Source organism: Mustela nigripes, chromosome 2 (genome assembly GCF_022355385.1).
Source record: "Mustela nigripes isolate SB6536 chromosome 2, MUSNIG.SB6536, whole genome shotgun sequence".
Taxonomy (NCBI): domain Eukaryota; kingdom Metazoa; phylum Chordata; class Mammalia; order Carnivora; family Mustelidae; genus Mustela; species Mustela nigripes.
The window spans coordinates 62,170,018-62,192,154 of record NC_081558.1 but is presented as its reverse complement, the minus strand read 5'-3'; the positions used below and the strand labels follow the sequence as shown (position 1 = coordinate 62,192,154).

The 22,137-nt window shown below is 38.7% G+C and overlaps 1 protein-coding gene across 3 annotated transcripts in view; it reads left to right on the top strand.

The window, feature by feature from the left end:
* The window catches only part of OXSR1 (oxidative stress responsive kinase 1), a 104,751-nt gene extending 96,961 nt beyond the window's left edge, over positions 1-7,790 (top strand). For 2 of the 3 annotated variants that reach the window (XM_059390546.1, XM_059390548.1), the window contains 5 exons: positions 2,141-2,193; positions 2,787-2,900; positions 3,663-3,731; positions 4,584-4,648; positions 5,057-7,790. In XM_059390546.1, the coding sequence (XP_059246529.1) occupies positions 2,141-2,193; positions 2,787-2,900; positions 3,663-3,731; positions 4,584-4,648; positions 5,057-5,131 (376 nt within the window). In that variant the 3' untranslated portion in view covers positions 5,132-7,790. The remainder of the gene's footprint in view (positions 1-2,140; positions 2,194-2,786; positions 2,901-3,662; positions 3,732-4,583; positions 4,649-5,056) is intronic. The other variant, XM_059390547.1, reaches the window with a different exon arrangement.
* The last annotated feature ends 14,347 nt before the right edge of the window (positions 7,791-22,137 follow it).

Sequence of the window (22,137 nt, the reverse complement as noted above, 5' to 3'; positions counted from 1 at the left end):
GTGTTAGAGACGGGTAACTATATTCTAAACACAACTTCAGGAATATTTTCAAGTATCCATCCGGTAGACCTAACCCTCTTCATTGTTTAGATAAAGTGGATTTGGGTCCTTAGTGATCAAGCATGTCTGCCTTTCCGTATAGTATTCTAAATGCCCACCTTTAACCAGAACCTCCAGGGAGCCTGGTTAATCTCAGTATATGGTTTGCTGAGTGATTACAATAACTGTCCCTCACCAGGCACACATTTAAATCTCTGGAGCCATGTATTAACTCTGCTGCCAGTATGGGTCTAACTCCTTTTCTCATCTTTTCCTTCCCCCTCATTGTCCGAACTCCTGTGGAATTTGGGGGAGCATCATGTATTTCATTTTGTGAGGCTGCCAAGACTGAGCACGTGTAGTGGGCAAGGCATTCTTGGAGAGCCTGGGGTGGGAGTAAGGAGGAGAAGGGTATCCTCTATTTTTTTTTTTAATGCTGCCACATATTTTTAAAAAAAAAATTTAATTCCAGTATTAAAATAATTTAATTCCGGTTAATATTTGGTGTTAGTTTCAAGTATATAATATAGGGATTCAATAATTCTGTATATAGTACTCAGTGCTCAAGATAAGTGTACTCTTAATCACCATCTATTTCTCGGTCCTCCTTCCCACCTCCCCTCAGGGAACCATCAGTTTGTATAGTTAAGAGTCTGTTTTTTGGTTTGTCTCTTTTCTCCTTTGTTCATTTGTTTTGTTTCTTAAATTCCACATAGGAGTGAAATCATAAGGTTTTTGTCCATCTCTGACTAAGTTCCCTAAGCATTATACTCTGTAACTCTGTTCATATTGTTGTAGAGGGCAAGAGTTCATTCTTTTTTATGGCTGAGTAATATTCCATTGTATATACACATATCTTATCCATTCATCAATCGATGGATACTTGGGTTGCTTCCGTATCTTGGCTATTGTAAATAATGCAACAGGAAACATAGGGGTGCCTGTATTCCTTTCAATCAGTCTGTTTCTGTTCTTTGGGTAAATACCAGTAGTGTAATTATTGGATCATATGGTTAATCTATTTTTAACTTTTTGAGGACTTTCCACGCTGTTTTCCATGGAGGCTACACCAGTTTGCATTCCCATCAACAGTGCACAAGAGTTCTATTTCTCCACATCCTCGTCAACACATGTTGTTTCTTGTGTTGTTGATTCTAACCATTCTGACAAGAGGAAGGTGATATCTCATTGTGGTTTTGACTTATAGTTCCCTGATGATTAGTGATATTTAGCATCTTAACATGTGTCTTTTGGCCATCTGGATGTCTTCTTGGGAAAAATGTCTGTTTATGTCTTCTGCCCATTTTTAAATTGGATTATTTGGGGGTTTTTGGTGTTGAATTGTGTAAGTCCTTTGTATTATTTTGGATACTAATCTTTTTATCCTGTATCATTTTAATTATACTTTCCTGTGCACATACATTTTCCTCTTAGTTTATATGATATCTTAATGGGACTAAGGATGGAAGTAGGCGTCTAAGAATCTCAAGGGGTGCCCGGGTGGCTCAGTGGGTTAAGCCTCTGCCTTTGGCTCAGGTCAGGATCTCAGGGTCCTGGGATCAAGCCCTGCATCGGCTCTCTGCTCAGCGGGGAGCCTGCTTCCCCATCTCTCTCTCTGCCTGCCTCTCTGCCTACTTGTAATCTCTGTCTGTCAAATAAATAAATAAAATCTTCAAAAAAAAAATAAAAAGAATCTCCTCAAAAGCCTGAGGGCATTTTGTTTTTGTTTTTTTCTTACTTTGTGCGAAGGTAGTTTTTTTTCCCCATTTAAAGTATAGTGCTATATTAGTTTGGGTGTATATAATATAATGATTTCAGCAGTTCTGTGCATTACTCAGTGTTCCTCACAATAAGTGTAGTGTTAGCATGAGGTTTCTATATTGACTACTGGAGGACATAAATTAAAAGGGTTGTAGGACAGTTAGATGGTCACTCTGAGTAGTTTGCTCTGAGCCCTGCAGTGTGAGCTCATTAGGATAAGTCATAGGATCTATGGAAATAGAATGGTTTTTCTTGAGGCACGGCTTTCCTGTTATATGTTGGCAGAGTCAGTATGCATAAATCCAGAAATTTATTTTACACATTCCCTTTTCTTTTGTAGGAATTCAAAAAAAGAACTAAATGATATTCGATTCGAGTTTACTCCTGGGAGAGGTAAGCCATCAAAAACATTGAAAACAAAATAACGTCTAATTTATTTAATGAAATGTGTTGTGATGTTTTTGTCCTTTAGATATATTTTACTTTTAAAAGATGATGAAAATGTTCCTGGTTTAAAGGGTGTGGGTGGCATATGAATAAAATAAAAACTCAATTTATTTACTACTAACCTCACTTGTAAACCTAGTATAATACAAACAGTAATGAATGTAGCTCTAATTTACTGCCTACCATAGTAGGCCAGGCATTGTGCTAAGCTTTCTATCATTAAGTTCTCAGAATTCCCCTGAGGAAGACATTGTCCCCCTTGTGTAGATGATGAAACAAGGCTTAGAGTGAGGGGAGGTAAGTTGTTGTTCACACAGTCGGAAGAGGTGCCTCTGGAATTCATATCCACACTTGTCAGGGTGCAGAGTTCTCGCTCTCAGTACTGAACATGGTTGTACTTCTCCATGACAGTAAAGAAGAAACAAGGCTTCTAGCCTCCTCTCTTCCCAGGCTGAAGTGGAGTCCTGTCAGGCATAGTTTCTGGCCATGAACTTCTCCCTGGGATGAGACTTCTTTCTTTCTTGCCTTTGTTACTCAAGCGTTCAGACTAGGGAGGTGGCCAGCAGCCAGCACATTCATCCTGTGTGCAGTTCTCATTCTTCATGCTGTCTCAGTATCATCAGCAACTAAGTATGAAAGAGGACGGAAGCCAGGTATGCAGAGGTGTATCCATTTCACTGTTTAAAACCAGGAAGAGTCCCATTTCAAGGAACTAATTCAAGTTGCTGGTCATCAGCACAAATGTGTGCCCACCCACCCCCAGAGGTCCTCCTGTTCTTTCAGGCTGTGTTCAGCCCTCAGGAAGCAGCAGCACTGACTCGGTTGGAGAGGAGATCAGTTAGGAATGCTGTGTCCCTGTCTTTTCATTTCTATTACAACCATTGATCAGATTATATGATGTAAAATCATTAGATATGAAGAAAAGCCCACCAGAATAAAAAAGAAAATGATGTTAGCAACAAACTTGGGATGTGATCTCTGAAGAGAAGAGATTACAATTTGTTCTTTCAAGATGTGCTTGAAAAGAAATCATTCCATTATACTAGCCTTGAAGATGTTGCACACACATCACATCTCAGAGCTGGTGGGGTTTGGGGCCAGGGCTGCCCTCACAATGGGACTTTTCCTCTGTAGCATCACTGTTAGTGCAAGTTATCTTTACAGTGAGTTGATACTGGCCATCTGGTTGCTAGAGGTTCTGTGCTCTAGCTACACCTAAGAGAATCTCCCACTTGAGGTAACCCCAGTGGTAGGAGAAACCTTTGTGTGGAAGGAAGATCCCACCCCCACCCCCGCCTCTTTGGTTGTGTGAATTTAGCAGCTAGCTTGGGCCTGCCAGTGCCAACATCTGCTCTAGGAGTTCACAGTAACGTGCATACACAAGAAATGGAGCACCTTCTTTTTTTTCCTCGCAGATACAGCGGAGGGTGTATCTCAGGAACTCATTTCTGCTGGCCTTGTCGATGGAAGGGATTTAGTAATAGGTAACTACTTTGTACTCTGCCCTGCACCCTGGTGTCTCTGTCTTTGTATTTAGGACCTAGAAAACAGGCTTTGATTCCACTGAGCGGATCTCACGGGTCTTGGAGGGTCTTGGCATTGCTGAAATACAGGTATTGGTAATAGTTCCTCACAAAAAAGAAAATCTCATTTCAGAGTTCACTTTCTGACTTCCTGTGACAGTAGGTGAAAGCTGGGAGACTCTAGTAGAATTGATGATGTAATCACAAGTTAAAGTATACTTAGCCATATCCAGTTCATTTTGGAGGGTGAAACTCTGCCCTTAACAGAGCAAGAAAGAAGTAAGCAAAACTTGTTAGAGGCTTATTTCTAGAATAAGCAGAAAGTAAGAAAAGGTATAATCGGCCCATGTGTACATGTTATTGAAGGAAAAGACCATTGTCTAGGGCCAGTCAGCAGAGTTTTTCTGTAAAGGACCAGTTAGTAAATAGTTTAGGCTTGTGGGCCATTCATGGTCTTTAAACTATTCTTAGCCCACAGCCAGACTAGAAATAGGCTGCAGGCCAGAGTTCAGCAGCTCCCAGGATAGGGCTTTCTGGCCCGTGAGTAGACATATCCTTCCTCTTTGACCTGTGTGTCTTGCCCCATTTAACATAGCATCTTAAAGAAAGTTACTTTGAGCATGATTCAAGATTTATTTGTGCTACTTAGAGAGAGTTGAGTTTAAAAGATAATTTTTGTTTGGGGAGTGAGTTATCATTCCACTTCCATTTTGGTTGAACATAGAAGATTCTGAGCTATCATTTAGGTTTTTAAAATATGGTAGGAAATGGATTTACTTAGCTTCTTAATACTTTCTGTTTGTATGATTACAGTGGCAGCGAATTTGCAGAAAATTGTGGAAGAACCTCAGTCAAATCGATCTGTCACTTTCAAACTGGTACTCATTTCTTCCTCTTTATTAAACTGTCCTTACATAGCAGCAGCTTCTGTAGACCAGCTTGTATATTCCCTGAGTGCTGAGAATATTAAAATATGGTGGATTGTGTTCATTTAGCCTCCCTAAGGCCTTAGGCCAGTGTCTCCTTTTGAATGGCTTTCCTCTGTTCTCCCTCCAGGAAGCCTCCTATCATAGGCCCTTGACTCTTAAGAGAGAGTATTTCCAGTCTGACTCCAGCTTTGTACCCAGACCCCACCTTTTCTGAAAGAGACACCTTCATTTGCATCTTCATATCCCAGGGACCTGTACCCTGCTGTCTTCCTCCCCATAGTCCTTATATCAATTTTAATTGCTACGTGCAGTTTTGTTTACAAATAACCACAGCTTCTCATTTTGTTTGGTTCTTAGGCATCTGGTGTCGAAGGCTCAGATATTCCTGATGATGGTAAACTAATAGGATTTGCCCAGCTCAGCATCAGCTAAACCACAGCCTTGAAAGAGGCGGCCTAAGGAGATTCCACACATGCGTATCTCTGTTGCTTCTGTTGGCCTAAACCCACTACTGCCAAAGAACCCAGCAACAAACCTCCCGGCTAGGAGCTTTAGAGGTCTTTCTTTATGTTCTTCCTGCCATCATTCCCCCCTTTTCCCACAGGGAAAGAAAAGTTGGATCACCAGTGGCCAGCATCCCTTTAAAGACTTCCGTTAGTAAACTTACTGCGCATGTCCCCTGTCTTTCTCCAGCTGAGAAGGGGACTGTGCCTCAAGGCTCAGGAGGGAGATCTGGCAGCTCATCTTGCCTTACTCCAATGATGGCGCTGGGTGGAAAGTAGCAGCTATATTGGGCTTCCTCATCCTGCCTGTTCTCCCACACCTGACAGGATGTGGGCATCTTGGGATATATCTTCACCACTGAAGTAGCAATTAAAAGTTGATTGTTTATCTGGAGCCCAGAGAATTTAATTTAGTAATTTTTTTTTTTTTAAGCTGATGTGAATTCGAGCAACCTTTGTTAGGAAAAAGCACAGCCTCAGAAAGAGGCAGCCTAAACTGTGTTATTATTGTTTTGTTCATGTTTCTAAGCGTTTTGCTGAAGCTGCTCTCAGGCACCCCTCTTCATCACTCCCTCCAGAAAGGGTTGCTAGCCTTAACTTCAGCTGGTGCAAAACATCTGACTGTAGTCGAACTTCAGCCATCAGATCCTAAAAAGTGGAACTTTGGACTGTTTTTAGCGAAAACATCAAGTAATGGCTTCTAAAAGTGAATTTCCCCAGCAGTGGTTTTGAACAGGAAGAATAATAACTCATATCATTTTGGAAGTATTTATTTTCAAATCTTAAAAAATTCATTTGAAGAAAAACTGCTCCTCAATCCTCCCATGAAAATTTGCCTGGCCTCCACGTCATAAGGAAATGCAAGGCTGAGCTTTCTACAGCAATAAAGGAGACTCACCAGGCCAGCGAGGCCTACCTTCCGGCCCTGTCCTGCACTGACCCTTTGGAGGGGCTCCATACTTCTGTGCGCTGAACCTGACCCAGGATGGAAAGTGAAACCACATGTGCCGAGACTTTTAGGATTTTTGAGTAGACAGTGTTCATTTGATTTTCTATAGAAATAATATAAATTATTCTTTAGGTTTAAAAACGAGCACTCATAATGCAATATGTGAGTAATCGGTGGGGCCGATTTTCTTTCTTACTGTTTCACAGTCAACCTCTGTCTAACTGCAAGTAGCCCTAACAGTTTTTGTCTAAGAAAGGGACACTCAGTCTGGCCTTAAAACGCACATGAAGATGGGCTTTAGCACCATGGAAAGGGGAGTGCTGCCTCTTACAGAATCACGCAAGCCCTTTCCAGTACTGTTGGTCTGTGAATAACGAGATCACTTCACCTAGTTGTTTCTTGGAATATCTCTGGAAGCTTTCCCCACAACTGAGTTGTTGCAGCTCTTGTTTGCTTCTGAGCTTGTTGTTTTAGTCATGGGCTTCCTTTCCCTGCCCTAGGTACAGAGGCATACTGGAAAAGGAGTGGATGTGGGGGAGAAGGATGGGATGGCTTTGGAGTGGCCGTTGGGAGGAAAGTAGATGAGAGGATCAGACACCAAAGTCCAGGGTCCCAGCAGGATTGGTAAAAAGTGGGAGGCCTGCCAAGCCTAGAGAGGGAAAAGATTGATAGTTTGCTGGAAGAATACTTAGCTTTTCTTTTTCTTTTCTTTTTTTTTTCTTTTTTCTTTTTTTAAATTTTTTTTAGAGGGATGGGAATAACATGAAAAGGAGATAGTGTCCCTTTGGCACAAGGCTAATCGCTTCTCGGCCTTTTGGCTAAGATCAAGTGTGGCACAAGGCTAGTGGCTTACCTTTGAGTATGTATTTTTGTCTCAGTCAAGCCATCATCATCTACATATTGATAAATCCGGAGGTGGTGGCCTCACTCTGTTCTAGCATTCTGTTTGGAAGTGGTCTGGAGCCCAGGCAGGAGGTGAGCAGCAGCCCATTGCCGTGTTCAGTTTCCCCAGCCAGCCATGACTTTTAAACTGCAGTGGGACAAGGATGCCAATAGAAGTGGCCTAGGGTTTTCTCTTTCTTTTCAGTTCATTTTTTGCCCTGCTGGGAATTAGGAGTCAGACACCAAGACCCAGGACAGTGTTATTTCTTCTGCATGATGTATGGTGGACTCCCTTTGCTGACTTTCACAGCGATGCTGAGAGAATACGTGAACAGAAACTTCCCAGGATGGACAGCACGTAACCTAGTGAGTGTCCTTGCTCCTTTCAAGGAGCAGTGGTCCAGGGTACACCTCTGTCTCTAGGTCTCTAGGATCCCTTGGTCCCTGGGGGTAGGGACTAATTTAGCACAAGGTAACATGTGCCAATGCTGTTTGTGAAATGTATGGTCTTATTCAATATGACTAATGGATTTCTTTGGGTTTTTTGCTTAAGTTTTGAACCAAATCCTAGAGCCAGCTGATACTATTTAATAATCTGAGGATAGAATAATGGTGTATCAGTAAATGGAGGTTCCTCCTTATGATGTATGCTAGATTGTGGAAGATGTAAAATATTTGACCTTCCCTTCTCCCTTTTTTTGACTTTGTATTTTGCTGCATGTTTCCTTCATTTTTAATCAATAAAGAGTAAATTGTCTGTGGTGGTGTAAGGATTCTTTACTTCAGTGCTTGCTGGTGGGGAGCATGAGGAGTGGGTCAGAGAGTCACTACTAACTGGAGGAAAAACTGGAGGAGTGGGTCAGGGAGTTACTACACAAATGGATGAAAAAGTGGGCACAAGCTAAAAAAATGTGTGTATTGACCTACAAATTATCTAGAACAGCTGAAAATCATTGTACAAATGGGGAAACTGAAATCTCAAAAGGGAGAGATAAGATATGGCCAGGGAAATTTCATAGCACGGGGCACAGAACTCCTCGTACTGTTGTTTCTGTTTGATTCTCCTTATGCAGTTGGATAGAGAAAAGAGGCCACATTCAAGGATTTTTGAGTCCATTTTGGAAAACAGAGCAGGGCTGAGCTTCTCACTATTTGACTTTGCTATAGAAATGGTGGGATTACATGTGAGAGTCTAGGCTCCTCTGTATTCTTCCACCTCCCATGTAAGTAATCTTGGTCTTAACACCTTCTCCATAGAAGGGTCCTTCTAGGACAGGACTGCTTGTGGATTCTTGTAATTCAGAGCTTAGGCATTGACAGGATTGTATCTTAGTGATTTTGCTCTCAGGATAAGCAGGTTGGGGCGCCTGGGTGGCTAAGTGGTTTGGGCTGCTGCCTTCGGCTCGGGTCATGATCTCAGGGTCCTGGGATCGAGCCCCGCATCGGGCTCTCTGCTCCGCAGGAAGCCTGCTTCCCTCTCTCTCTCTCTCTCTCTCTGCCTGCCTCTCTGCCTACTTGTGATCTCTGTCTGTCAAATAAATAAATAAAATCTTTTAAAAAAAAAAATAAGCAGGTTGTGGGGCCCCTGGGTGGCTCAGTGGGTTAAAGCCTCTGCCTTTGGCTCAGGTCATGATCTCAGGGTCCTGGGATCGAGCCCTGTGTCAGGCCCCTCTGCTCAGCAGGGAGCCTACTTCCCCCCTCTCTCTCTGCCTGCCTCTCTGCCTACTTGTGATCTGTCAAATAAAGAAAGTTAAAAAAAATCTTTAAAAAAAAAAAAGATAAGCAGGTTGTAAAAGTGGACTCTGAGGCACCTGGATGGCTAATGATCTCATTCACCTTAAAAAAGTGAGTTTAAATTATGACTCACATTTTCTTCTCAGAGCAGATTGTAAATAATAGCACAGAATTTCAGTTGGCTTAGATAAAATTGTTTGATTAATTAAAAGTTTGACTGATGTTCCTTTTGTGTGAAATATACTTAGCAGTTCAAAGTGAAAAAAATCTAATCCTGGAAAGGATTGTCATCATAGAACTTGAAAGAAATACTGATTTGGGGGTGCCTGGGTAGCTCAGCAGATTAAGCTTCTGCCTTCAGCTCAGGTAGGGATCCTGGGTCCTGGGATCAAGCCCCACATTGGGTTCTCTGCTCAGCGGGGAGCCTGCTTCCCCTTCTCTCTGTCTCTGCTTGCCTCTGCCAGCTTGTGATCTCTGTCAAATAAATAAATAAAATCTTAAAAAAAAAAAAGAAAAGGGAATATTGACTTGGTAGTTTCCTAGTTTATGCTCAATATGAAATTCAATTTTATTTGGTTTTTCAGGAATGTCAACTATCCTTTAAATATGAGAGATGATTATGCGAGAAGAAAGATGTCTTATGACCAGAAATCTAGAACTTGAACATATTCTCTAATTTCCCAGATGCTAAGGGCCACTCATAGTTTACTGAGCTCCATATTGTACGGATTACAGGCTTTTTGTCCCTTAAATTGAAAGACTAAAATCTTAAAAAAAAAAAAAAAAAAGCAGATTGTGAAAGTGAACTCTGAACTGCCTGGATGGCTCAGTTGCTTAAGTGTCCAGCTCTTGATTCTGGCTCAGGTCATGGTCTCAGGGTTGTGAGATGGAGCCCCCTTGTTGAGCCTCGTCGTGTTCCATCCTCAGGGCAGGGTCTGCTTGAGATTCTCTTCCGCTTCTCCCCACCCCCCCCCACTACTCTCCCTCACTCTAAAATAAATAAAATCTTTAAAAAGTGGATTCTGACTATTGTTGGGACAGAGGAGGTGCTAGTTACTCTAAAGTGACCGTGGTGCATGTGGGGAGAGGTGGCAGGGCAAGAATAAATGGAGCCTTTCTGCTGGCCGTTCTTTAACAAGTTCAGGCATTCTCAAGAGGCCTGCTTCCTTAGCTCTACCTCCTCATAGTATCAATTTTCAGTGCAACAGTTTATGCATTTCTCCTTCAGATCAGTTCATCTACACCACACTTTCTGCCCTTTAAAAAAAAAAAAAAAGCCTTCATCTTTTAGAGTAGTTTTAGTTTCATAGTGAAATTGAACAGAAAGTACAGAGTTCCCATATCTAGTCACATATCTTGACCCCATCTAGTCACAGCTTGCCCACTGTCAACAACCTGTGCCAGAGTGGTACACTTGTTACAACTGATGAACCCACATGGACGTCCTTATCACCCAAAGACGGTAGTTGACATTCATGTTCACTCTTGGCTGTTGTATATACTATAGATCTAGACAACTGTATAGTGACACATATCCATCATTGTATAAAATAGATTCACTACCCTAAAATTCCTTGTATTGCACCTATCCATCTCTCCCTTCCCTCTAGTCCCTGGCAACCACTCATCTTTTTAGTGTCTCCATAGTTTTTTGCCTTTTCCACGGTATCATGTATTTAGAATCCTACAGTATGTAGCCTTTTCAGAATGGCCTCTTTTGCTTAATAATATGCACTTACAGGTCTCCATTTTGTGTGTGTGGTGGGGGTGGGGTTAATAGCTCTTTTTTAGTGCTGAATAATATTCTATGCCTGGATGTACCACAGTTCATTAATCCATTTACCTATGAGTTGCTTTCAAGCCTTGACAAATTATGAACAGAGCTGCTGTAAACATCTGTATGGAGGTTTTGTGTGGATATGAATTTTTTAACTCCTTTTGGTGATTACCCAGGAGCTCAATTGTGAATTGTTTGGTAAAGGAATAGTTTCATAAGAAACCATCAGTTGTCTTTCACAAGGGCTGTATACTATTTTGCATTCCCACCAACGAATGAGAGAGCTTCTGTTGGTCTATATCCTTGCCACCATTTGATGGTGTCAATGTTAAAGACTGGCAATTCTGATAGGCCTGTAGTGATATCTTGTTTTAATCTGCAATTCTTTAGTGAGGTGATGTGGAACATCTTTTCATATGTGTATTTCCTTTCTGTATTCTTAAGTGAGGTGCCCATTAAAGTCTTTTGCTCATTTTTAGTAAGATTGTTTTCTTATTGTTGAGTTTTAAGAATTCTTTGTGTATTTTGTATAAAAGTCCTTAATCAGATGCGAGCATACCTCATTTTTCTGCATTTTACTTTATTGTGCTTTGCAGATAACTATGTTTTTTAGAAGTTGAAGGTATGTGGCATCCCTGCATTGGGCATGTCTCCCGGTGACATTTTTCCAACAGCATTTGCTCACTTTGTATCTCTTTGTCAATAAAGTCTTTTCAATTAAGGCATGTATATTGTTATTTTAGACATTATGCTATCACACAGTTATTATACTACCACATAGTCTAAACATAACACTTATATGCAGTAGGAAACCAGGAAAGTCATGTGACTTCCTTTATTGCAATGTTGGCTTTACTGCAGTGACCTTGAATCTAACCCTCATTATCTCCAAGGTCTGTCTGTTCATATCTGCAAATATTTTCTCCAGTCTGTGGCTTGTCTTTTTCTTTCTTTCTTTCTTTCTTTCTTTCTTTCTTTCTTTCTTTCTTTCTTTCTTTTTTTTTTTTTTGGCAGAGCAGGAGGTTTTAATCCTAATGAAGTCCAGCTTATCTATCATTTCTTAAATGGATCATATTTTTGGCTCTATGGCTTAAAAAATCATTACCATACACAAGGTCATCTAAATACTTGCTAGTGTTGTCTTCTAAGAGTTGTATGGTTTTGAATTTTCTTTGAGATCTATGATCCACTTTGAATTAATTTTCTTGAAGAGTATAAAATCTGTATCTAGAGTTGTTTTTTTGGCCTATGTGTGTTCAGTTACCTACAGGTGTCCACCACCATTTGTTGAAAAGACTGTTTTTCCTCCATTGTATTGCCTTTGCTCTTTGGTCAAGATCGTTGAATCTATGATTTGTCTCTGTTTTCTGTGCCATTGATATGTTTATTCTTTTGCCAATACTATACTCACTTGATTACGATAACTTTATATAAATCTTGAAGTCAAGTATTGTCCTTTGATTTTGTTCTCCATCAATATTGTGTTGGCTCTTCTTGGTCTTTTGCTTCTCCATATAAGCTCTAGAATCAGTTTCTCAATTTTCACAAAAACTTAGTGGAATTTTTATTGGAATTGTTGTTAGTCAACAGATCAAGTTGGGAAAAACTGACATAACTGTCCATACACATTGAAATCTCTCCATTTTCAATTCATTGATTTTCTTTATCGGAATTTTCTAGTTTTTCTCATGTAGATCTTTTACCTATTTGTTAGATTCTATTTCATTTTTGGGGTGCTAATCTAAATGGTATATTTTTTATTTCAAATTCTACTTGTTTGTTGTTGGTATATAGGAAGTGATTAGCTTTTGTATCTTAACCTTATATCCTGCAAACTTATTATAAACATTTAGTTCCAGGAGTATTTTTGTCAATTCTTTTAGGTTTTCTAATAGATGCTAGTATCTGGTGGATTATTATGTCATTTGTAAACAAAGAGCATTTTCATTCTTCCAAATCTATATAAACCTTCATTTCCTTTTGTTGTTGTTGTTGTTAAGATTTGTTTATTCTTTAGAGCATGCGTGTGCAAGTGGGGTGAGAGGAAGAGGGTGAGGATCTCAAGCATAGAGCCCAATGGAAGGCTCAATCTCAAGACCCTGAGATCATGACCTAAGCAAAATCAAGAGTTAGATTCAACTGACTGAACCACCCAGGTGCCCCTCATTTTCTTTTCCTGTATTGTGTTAGCTGGGATATATAATAACATGTTAAAAAGCAGTGGTAAGAGAGGATATTCTTTTCTTGGTCCTGATTTTAGTGGAAAAGCTATTTTCTCATTAAGTACGATGTTAGCTATAGGATTTTTGTAGATATTTTTATGTAACATTTTTTTAAAGATTTTATTTATTTATTTGATAGAGATCACAAGTAGGCAGAGAGGCAGGCAGAGAGAGAGGAAGGGAAGCAGGCTCCCTGCTGAGCAGAAAGCCCCATGTGGGGCTCGATCCCAGGACCCTGGGATCATGACCTGAGCTGAAGGCAGAGGCATTAACCCACTGAGCCACCCAGGTGCCCCTTATATAACATTTTAAAATTTGAATTCAATTAACATAGTGTATTATTTGGTTCAGGGGGTATGGCTCTGTGATTCATCAGTCTTATATAATACCCCATGCTCATTACAACACATACCCTCCGCAATGTCCATCACCCAGTTACCCCATCCCTCCACCCCTTTCGCCTCCAGCAACCCTCAATTTGTTTCTTGTGATTAAGAGTCTCTCATGGGTTTCATCTTGTTTTATTTTTTTTCCTCTCTTCCCCTATGATCCTCTAATGTGTTTCTTAAATTCTACATATCAGTGAGATAATATAATTGTCTCGCTCTGATTGACTTACTTCACTTAGCATAATACCCTCTAGTTCATGCAGGTCATTGCAAATGGTTAGATTTCATTTTTGATGGCTGCGTAATATTCCGTGTGTGTGTGTGTGTGTGTGTGTGTGTGTGTGTGTGTGTGTACACATATATATAATATATGCCACATCTTCTTTATCCATTCATCTGTCCAATAGAGCAAATAAAATCTTTCCATAGTTGGCTATTGTGGACATTGCTGCTATAAACATTGGAGTACAGGTGCCCCTTTGGATCACTACATTTGTATCTTTGGGGTAAATAACTTGTAGTGCAATTGCTGGGTCATAGCATAGCTCTATTTTCAACTTTTTGAGGAAACTCCATACTGTTTTCCAGAGTGGCTGCACCAGCTTGCATTCCGACCAATAGCGTAGGAGGTTTTCCCTTTCTCTGCATCCTTCCCAACATCTGTTGTTTCCTGATTTGTTAACTTTAGCCATTGTGACTGTTATGAGATGGTATCTAACTGTGGTTTTGGTTTGTATTTCCCTGAATCAAGTGATGTTGAGCACTTTTTCATGTGTCTGTTGGCCATTTGGATGTCTTCTTTGCAGAAATGTCTGTTCATGTCTTCTATCCATTTCTTGATTGGATTATTTGTTCTTTGTGTGTTGAGTTTGATAAGTTCTTTATAGGTTTTGGCTACTAGCCCTTTATCTGATATGTCATTTGCAAATATCTTCTCCCATTCTGTTGGCTGTCTTTTCGTTTTGTCAACTGTTGCCTCTGCTGTGCAAAAGCTTTCTATTTTGATGAAGTCCCCGTAGTTCATTTTTGCCTTTGTTTCTCTTGCCTTTGGAGACATATCTAGCAAGAAGTTAGCTGTGGCTGAGGTCAAAGAGGTTGCTGCCTGTGTTCTTCTTAAGGACTTTGGTGGATTCCTGTCTCATATTGAGATCTTTCATCCATGTTGAATCTATTTTTGTGTATGGTGTAAGGAAGTGGTCCAGTTTCGTTCTTTTGCATGTGGCTATCCAATTTTCCCAGCACCATTTGTTAAAAAGACTGTCTTTTTTCCATTGGATAGTCTTTCCTGCTTTGTCAAATATTAGTTGGCCATAGAGTTGAGGGTCCATGTGTGGGTTCTCTATTCTGTTCCATTGAGCCATGTGTCTATTTTTGTGCCAGTACCATACCGTCTTGATGATTACAGCTTTGTAGATAGAGCTTGAAGTCCAGAATTGTGATACCATCAGTTTTGGTTTTCTTTTTCAACATTCCTTTGGCTGTTCAGGGTCTTTTCTGCTTCCATACAAATTTTAGGATTATTTGTTCCAGTTCTGTGAAAAGAGTTGATGGTATTTCGATAGGGATTGCATTGAATGTGTAGATTGCTCTAGATAGCATCAACATTTTAATAATACTTATTTTTCCAATCCACAAGTATGGAACATTTTTCCATTTCTTTGTGTCTTCCTAATTTCTTTTATGAGTGTTCTATAGTTTTCTGAGTACAGATCTTTGCCTCTTTAGTTGGGTTTATTCCTAGGTATCTTATGGTTTAAGGTGCAATTGTAAATGGAATCAGCTCCTTAATTTCTCTTTCTTCTGTTTCACTGTTGGTGTATGGAAATGCCACTGGTATCTGTGCGTTGATTTTACATCCTGCCACTTTGGTGAATTCCTGTATGAGTTCTAGCAATTTGGGGGTGGAATCTTTTGAGTTTTCCACATAGAGTATCATGTCATCTGCAAAGAGTAAGAGTTTGACTTCTTTGGCAATTCAATGCCTTTTATTTCTTTTTGTTTTCTGGTTGCTGAGGCTAGGACTTCTAGTACTATGTTGAACAACAATGGTGATAGTGGACATTCCTGCCGTGTTCCTGACTTTAGAGGAAAAGCTCTCAGTTTCTCCCCATTGAGAATTATATTCACTGTGGGTTTTCATAGATGACTTTTATGATTTTGAAGTCTGTACCCTCTGTCCCTACACTGTAAAGAATTTTTAATCAAGAAAGGATGCTGTACTTTGTCAAATGCTTTTTCTGCATCTATTGAGAGTATCATATGGTTCTCATTGTTTCTTTTATTACTATAGTGTATCACATTGATTGATTTGAGCATGTTGAACCAACCTTGCAGCCCAGGAATAAATCCCACTTGGTCATGGTGAATAATCTTTTTATTTTTATTTTTAAAATTTTATCCATTTATTTGACAGAGAGAGACACTGCAAGAGAGGGAACACAGGCAAGGGGAGTAGGAGGGGGAGAAGCAGGCATCCCGCTGAGTAGGGAGCCTGAGTAGGGCTCTATCCAAGACTCTAGGATCATGACCTGAGCTGAAGGCAGATGCTTAATGACTGAGCCACCCAAATGCTCCATGAATAATCCTTTTAATGTACTGTTGGATCCTGTTGGCTAGTATTTTGGTGAGAATTTTTGCATCGTGTTCATCAGGATATTGGTCTGTAATTCTCCTTTTTGCTGGGGTCATTGTCTGGTTTTGGGATCAAGATAATGCTGGCCTCATAGAGTTTGGAAGTTTTCCTTCTATTTCGATTTTTTGAGACAACTTCAGAAGAATAGGTATTAATTCTTAAAATGTTATGTAGAATTCCCCAGGGAAACCATCTGGCCTTGGACTCTTGTTTCTTGGGAGGTTTTTATTACTGCTTCACTTTTCTTGGCTGGTTATGGGTTTGTTCAGATTTTCTTTTTCTTCCTGGTTCAGTTTGGGTAGTTAATATGTCTCTAGGAATGCATCCATTTCTTCCAGATTGTCTAATTTGTTGGCATATAGTCGCTCATAATATGTTCTTATAATTGCTCATACTTCATTGGTGTTGGTTGTGATCTCTTGCATTCATGATTTTTAAATTTGGACCTTTCTCCTTTCTTTTTGATAAGTCTGAGCAGGGCTTTATCAATCTTATTAATCCTTTCAAAGAACCAGATCCTAGTTGTATCTGTTCTACTTTTCTTTTGGTTTCTATTTCATTGGTTCCTGCTCTTATCTTAATTTCTCTTCCCCTGCTGGGTTTAGGTTTTATTTACTGTTCTTTTTCCAGCTTCTTAGGTGTAGGGTTAGGTTGTGTATTTGAGATCTTTCTTGTTTCTTAAAAAAGGTTTGTAATGCCATATACCTCCTTTTTAAGACCGCCTTTGCTGCATACCAAAGATTTTGAACAGTTGTGTGTTCATTTTCATTTGTTTCCATGAATTTTTTAAATTCTTTAATTTCCTGGGTGACCCATTCATTCTTTAGTAGGATGCTTTTTAGCCTCCATATATTTGAGTTCTTTCCAGCTTTCCTCTTGTGATTGAGTTCCAGTTTCAAAGCATTGTAGTCTGAAAATATGAAGGGAATGATCCTAGTTTTCTGGTATCAATTGAGACCTGATTTATGACCCAGGATGTGATCTATTCTGGAGATTGTTCCATGTGCACTTGAAAAGAGTGTGTATTCTGTACTTTGGGATGGAGTGTTCTGAATACATCTGTGAAGTTCATCTAGTCCAATGTGTCATTCAAAGCCCTATTTCTTTGTTGATCTTCTGCTTAGATGATCAGTCTACTGCAGCGAGGGAGGTGTTAAAGTTCCCTTCTATTATTGTATTATTATCTATGCGTTTCTTTGATTTTGTTATGGATTGTCTTACATAATTGGCTGCTCCCATGTTAGGGACATAAATACTTACGACTGTTAGATCTTCTTGTTGGATATACCCTTAAATTATCTCTTCATCTCTTTTACAGTCTTTGGCTTAAAATCCAATTTGTCTGATTTAAGGATTGCTACCCCAGTTTTCTTTTGATATCCACTAGCATGATAAATGGTTTTCTACACCCTCTGTCAATGTTCTTTACCAAGTTGAGAACGTTACCTTCTGTCCCTAGTTTATTGAGAGTTTTTGTTATAAATGGATATTGAATTTTATCAAGTCCTTTTCCTCATTATGTGATTTTTTTTTTAGCCTGTAGATGTGATAGATTATATTAGTTGATTTTTGCATTTTTAACCAGGCTCATATATCTGGGATGTCCTACTTAGTCGTGGGATATAATTCTTTTTTTACATTGTTTGAATTGCTGTACTAATATTTTGTTGAGGATTTTTGCATCTTTCTATTTTTCTTGGAAGTCTTTGGTTTTGTTATTAGATTAATGGGGCTGGCCTCATAGAATGAGTTTGTAAGTATTCCCTCAGCTTATCTTCTGGAAGAGATTGTAGAGAATTGGTATAATTTCTTAAATGTTTGGTATAATTCATCAGTGAACTCATTTGGGCCTGGTGATTTCTGTTTTAGAAGATTATTAATTACTGATTCAATTTCTTTAGTTGATAGAGGCCTGTTCAGATTGTGTATTTCTTCTTGTGTACGTTTTGACTTGTATGCTTCAAGAAATTGCTCCATTTCATTTAGGTTATCAAATATGTAGGCATAGAGTTATTTACAGTATTATTTGTTATCCTTTTAGGGTGTATTGAATCTGTAGTGATACCTCTTTCATTTCTGATGTTAGTAATTTTTGTCTTTTCTCTTTTTTTTCTTAGCCTGACTGGAAGCTTATCAATTTTATTGATCTTTTCAGAGAATCAACTTTTGGTTTTATTGGTTTTCTCTATTATTTTCCTGTTTTCTGTTGCACTGATTTCTCTGATTTTTACTTTTTTCCTTCTGCTTTCTTTGGATTTAATTTGCCCTTTTTTTTCTATTTTATTAAGGCTTAGAAATACTGTGTTTGGATCTTCTTTTCAGTGCCATAAATTTCACTCTAGACACTGCTTTTGTGGTATCCCCATGATTTTAATATGTTGTATTTTCATCTTCATTTCATTCAAAATATTTAAAAATATCTGTTAAGATTAATTTTGGGGTCCATGTGTTATTTAGAAGTATGTTGTTTAATCTCCAAGTATTTTGAGATTTTTCATCTATCTTCATTTTGTTGATTTCTAGATTAATTGATTGTGGTCTATATATATATATTTTTTAACTTAAGGTTTTTTAAGTTTAAGATGTGTGTTATGGCCCAGAGTATGGTCTCTCTTGGTAAATGTTCTATGTGAGCTTGAAAGGAATGTGTATTCTGCTATTGTTAAATGAAATTAGTTATAAATTTCAGTTAATTCGTGGCGTTTCAGGTGTGTCCTTACCGATATTCTGCCTGCTGGTTCTGTCCATTTCTGATAGAGGGATGTTGAAGTCTCCAGCTGTAATAGTGGATTAATATCTTTCTCCTTGCAGTTCTATCAGTTTCTGCCTCATGTATTTTGATCATTTGTTTTGGTGAATACACATTAAGAATTGTCCCCTTGGACTCAAATAAAATCAGTAACGGAAGAGAAGAAACAGCAGTCATCACCACAAAAATACAAAGGATTATAAGAGAATGTTATAAAAAATTATATGTCAATAAGTTGGACAAATTAGAAGAATTACATAAATTCCTAGAAACATATAGCCTTCTAAAACTGAATCAGAAAGAAACAGAAAAGTTGTACAGAGTGATGTGATGAAATTGATTTAGTAATAAAAAAAACCACACACACACACACACACACACACACACACACACACACACAAAACTCCCAAAAACAAAAGTCCAGGACCAGCTGGCTTCATGGGTAAGTTCTACCCCACATTTAAAGTGTTAATACCTGTTCTCAAACTATTCCAACAAGAAGAGGAAAGAAAGCTTCCAAATTCATTCTGTGAGGCCAGAATTACCCTGATATCAAAATCAGATAAAGACACTACAAACAGGGGCGCCTGGGTGGCTCAGTGGGTTAAAGCCTCTGCCTTCCGCTCAGGTCATGACCCCAGGGTCCTGGGATGGAGACCCACATCCGGCTGTCTGCTCCGCGGGGAGCCTGCTTCCTCTTCTCTCTCTCTCTGCCTGCCTCTCTGCCTACTTGTGATCTCTTCCTGTGAAATAAATAAATAAAATCTTTTTTTTTTTTAAGATTTTATTTATTTATTTGATAGAGAGAGATCACAAGTAGGCAGAGAGGCAGGCAGAGAGAGAGGAGGAAGCAGGCTCCCTGCTGAGCAGAGAACCTGATGCGGGACTTGATCCCAGGACCCTGAGATCATGACCTGAGCCGAAGGCAGCGGCTTAACCCACTGAGCCACCCAATAAATAAATCTTAAAAAAATAAATAAATAAAATCTTAAAAAAAAAAGACACTACAAACAATGAAAACCACCACCTATTTTCTCTGATGAACATAGATGCAAAAATCCTCAACAAAATGTTAACAAATCAAATCCAACAATACATTAAATAAGTCACAGGATCAAGTACGATTTAATCTGGGGATACAGGATGGTTCAATATTTGCAAATCAATCAGGGTGATTCATCAGATTAATAAGAGAAAGGATAAAAACCATATGATCATCTCAGTAGATATAGAAAAAGCTACAGTATCCATTCTTGATTAAAAATTCCCAACATAGTAGGTTTAGAGGAAACATGCTCAACATACTTAAGGTCATATATGAAAAACCCACAGCTAACATCATACACAATGGAAAGAAACTGAGAGCTTTCCTTAAGATCAGGAAAAATAAAAGGGTGTTCACTCTCACCACTTTTTTCCCACATAGTACTGGAAGTCCTAGCCACAGCAATAAGACAAAAAAAAGAAATAAAAGGCATCCAAATGGGTAACGAGGAAGTAAAACTGTCACTATTGGCAGATGACATGACACTACATCCAGAAAATGCTAAAGATTCCACCAGAAAACTATTAGACCTGACAAATGAATTCAGTAAAATCTCAGGATACAAAATTAATATACAGAGACCTATTGTATTTCTTTATACTAATAAGGAAGTAGCAGAGAGAGAAATTAAGAAAACAATCCCATTTACAATTGCTCCAAAAATAATAAAATGCCTAGGAATAAATTTAACCAAGGAGGTGAAAGACCTGTACTCTGAACATCATAAAACATTGTTGAAAGAAACTGAAGATGGTACAAGCAAATGGATAAGTATTCCATGCTCATAGATTGGAAGAACCAATATTGTTAAAATGTCCATACTACTCAAAGCAATTACAGATTTAGTGCAATCCCTTTCAAAATATCAACATTTTTCACGGAACTAGAATAAATAATCCTAAACTGTGTGTGGAACACACAAAGGACCCCCAAATAGCCAAAGCAAATAGCCAGATGTTGAAGAACAACAAAAAAACTGAAGGGTGTTATAATCCCAGATTTCAAAATATACTGCAAAGCTATAGTAATCAAAAGTGTTGCTCTGACAAAAAAAAATAGACACACAGATCAAAGGAATAGAATAGAAGCCCAGATGGAAACCCACACTTAATCTATGACAAAAGAGACAAGAATATACAATGGGGAAAAGACAGTCTCTTTAACAAATGGTGCTATGAAAACTGTACAGCTCCATGCAAAAGAATGAAACTGGACTGCCTCTTATACCAAACACAAAAGTAAATAAAAAATGGATTAGAAACCTAAATGTGAGACCTGAAACCATAAAACTCCCAAAAGAAAACAGGCAGTAAGGTCCTTGGAAACATTTTTCTAGAACTTTCTCCCCAAGCAAGGGAAACAAAAACAAAATTAGACTATTGGGACTATAGTAAAATAAAAAGCTTTTCCATCAGTAAAACAAAAAGACAACCTACTGAATGGGAGAAGATATTTGCAAATTATATATTTGATGAGGGATTAATATCCAAAATAAATAATGTATATAACTCAACACTGAAAAAACTTTCCTATTTTAAAATGGGCAGATGACTTGAATAGACATTTTTCCAAAGAAGCCCTATAGATGGCCAACAGACACATGGGAAAAGATCCTCAACATGACTCATCATCAATGAAATGCAAATCAAAACCACGATGATATATCACTTTCCAACCGTCAGAATGGCTAAAATCAAAGAAACAAGAAATAACAAGTGTTGGTGAGGATGTGGAGAAATAGGAACCCTCATACATTGTTCATGGGAATACAAACTGGTGCAGCCTCTCTGGAAAACAGTAGAGATTCCTCAAAAAATTGAAAATGGAATCACCATATGATACAGTAACTCTACTAACTGGTTATTTGTCCAAAGAAAATGGAAACACTAATTTGAAAATATATGCGTACCTCTGTGTTTATTACAGCATTATTTACTAGCCAAGATATGGAAGCAACTCAAGTGTCCATATAGATGAAAGGATAAAGAAAATGTGGTATTATATGCAATGATCTGTTACTCAGTCAAAAAAAGCATGAGATCTTGCCATTTACAGCAACATAGATGGACCTATAGGATATAATGCTGAGTGAAATAAATCAGGAGTATGATTTCACTAATGTAGAATTTAAGACAAAAAACAAATGAGTAACAAATAAAAGACCACTCTCAAATACAGAGAACATATTGGTGGCTGCCAGAGGGTAGGTGGTTGGGAAGAAGGGGGATAAAATAATGAAGAATATTAAGAGTAGATTTACCTTGGTGGGCACTGAGTAATGTACAGAGTTAATGAATCAGTATACTGTACACCTGAAACTAATATAACCCTGTATGTTAATTACACTTAAATTTTTAAAAAATTGTCCTTTTGGAGTATTGACCCCTTTATCATTATGTAATACTTTTCTTTTTTTTTTTTTTTAAGATTTTATTTATTTATTTGACAGAGAGAGATCACAAGCAGGCAGAGAGGCAGGCAGAGAGAGAGGAGGAAGCAGGCTCCCTGCTGAGCAGAGAGCCCGACGCGGGGCTCGATCCCAGGACCCCAAGATCA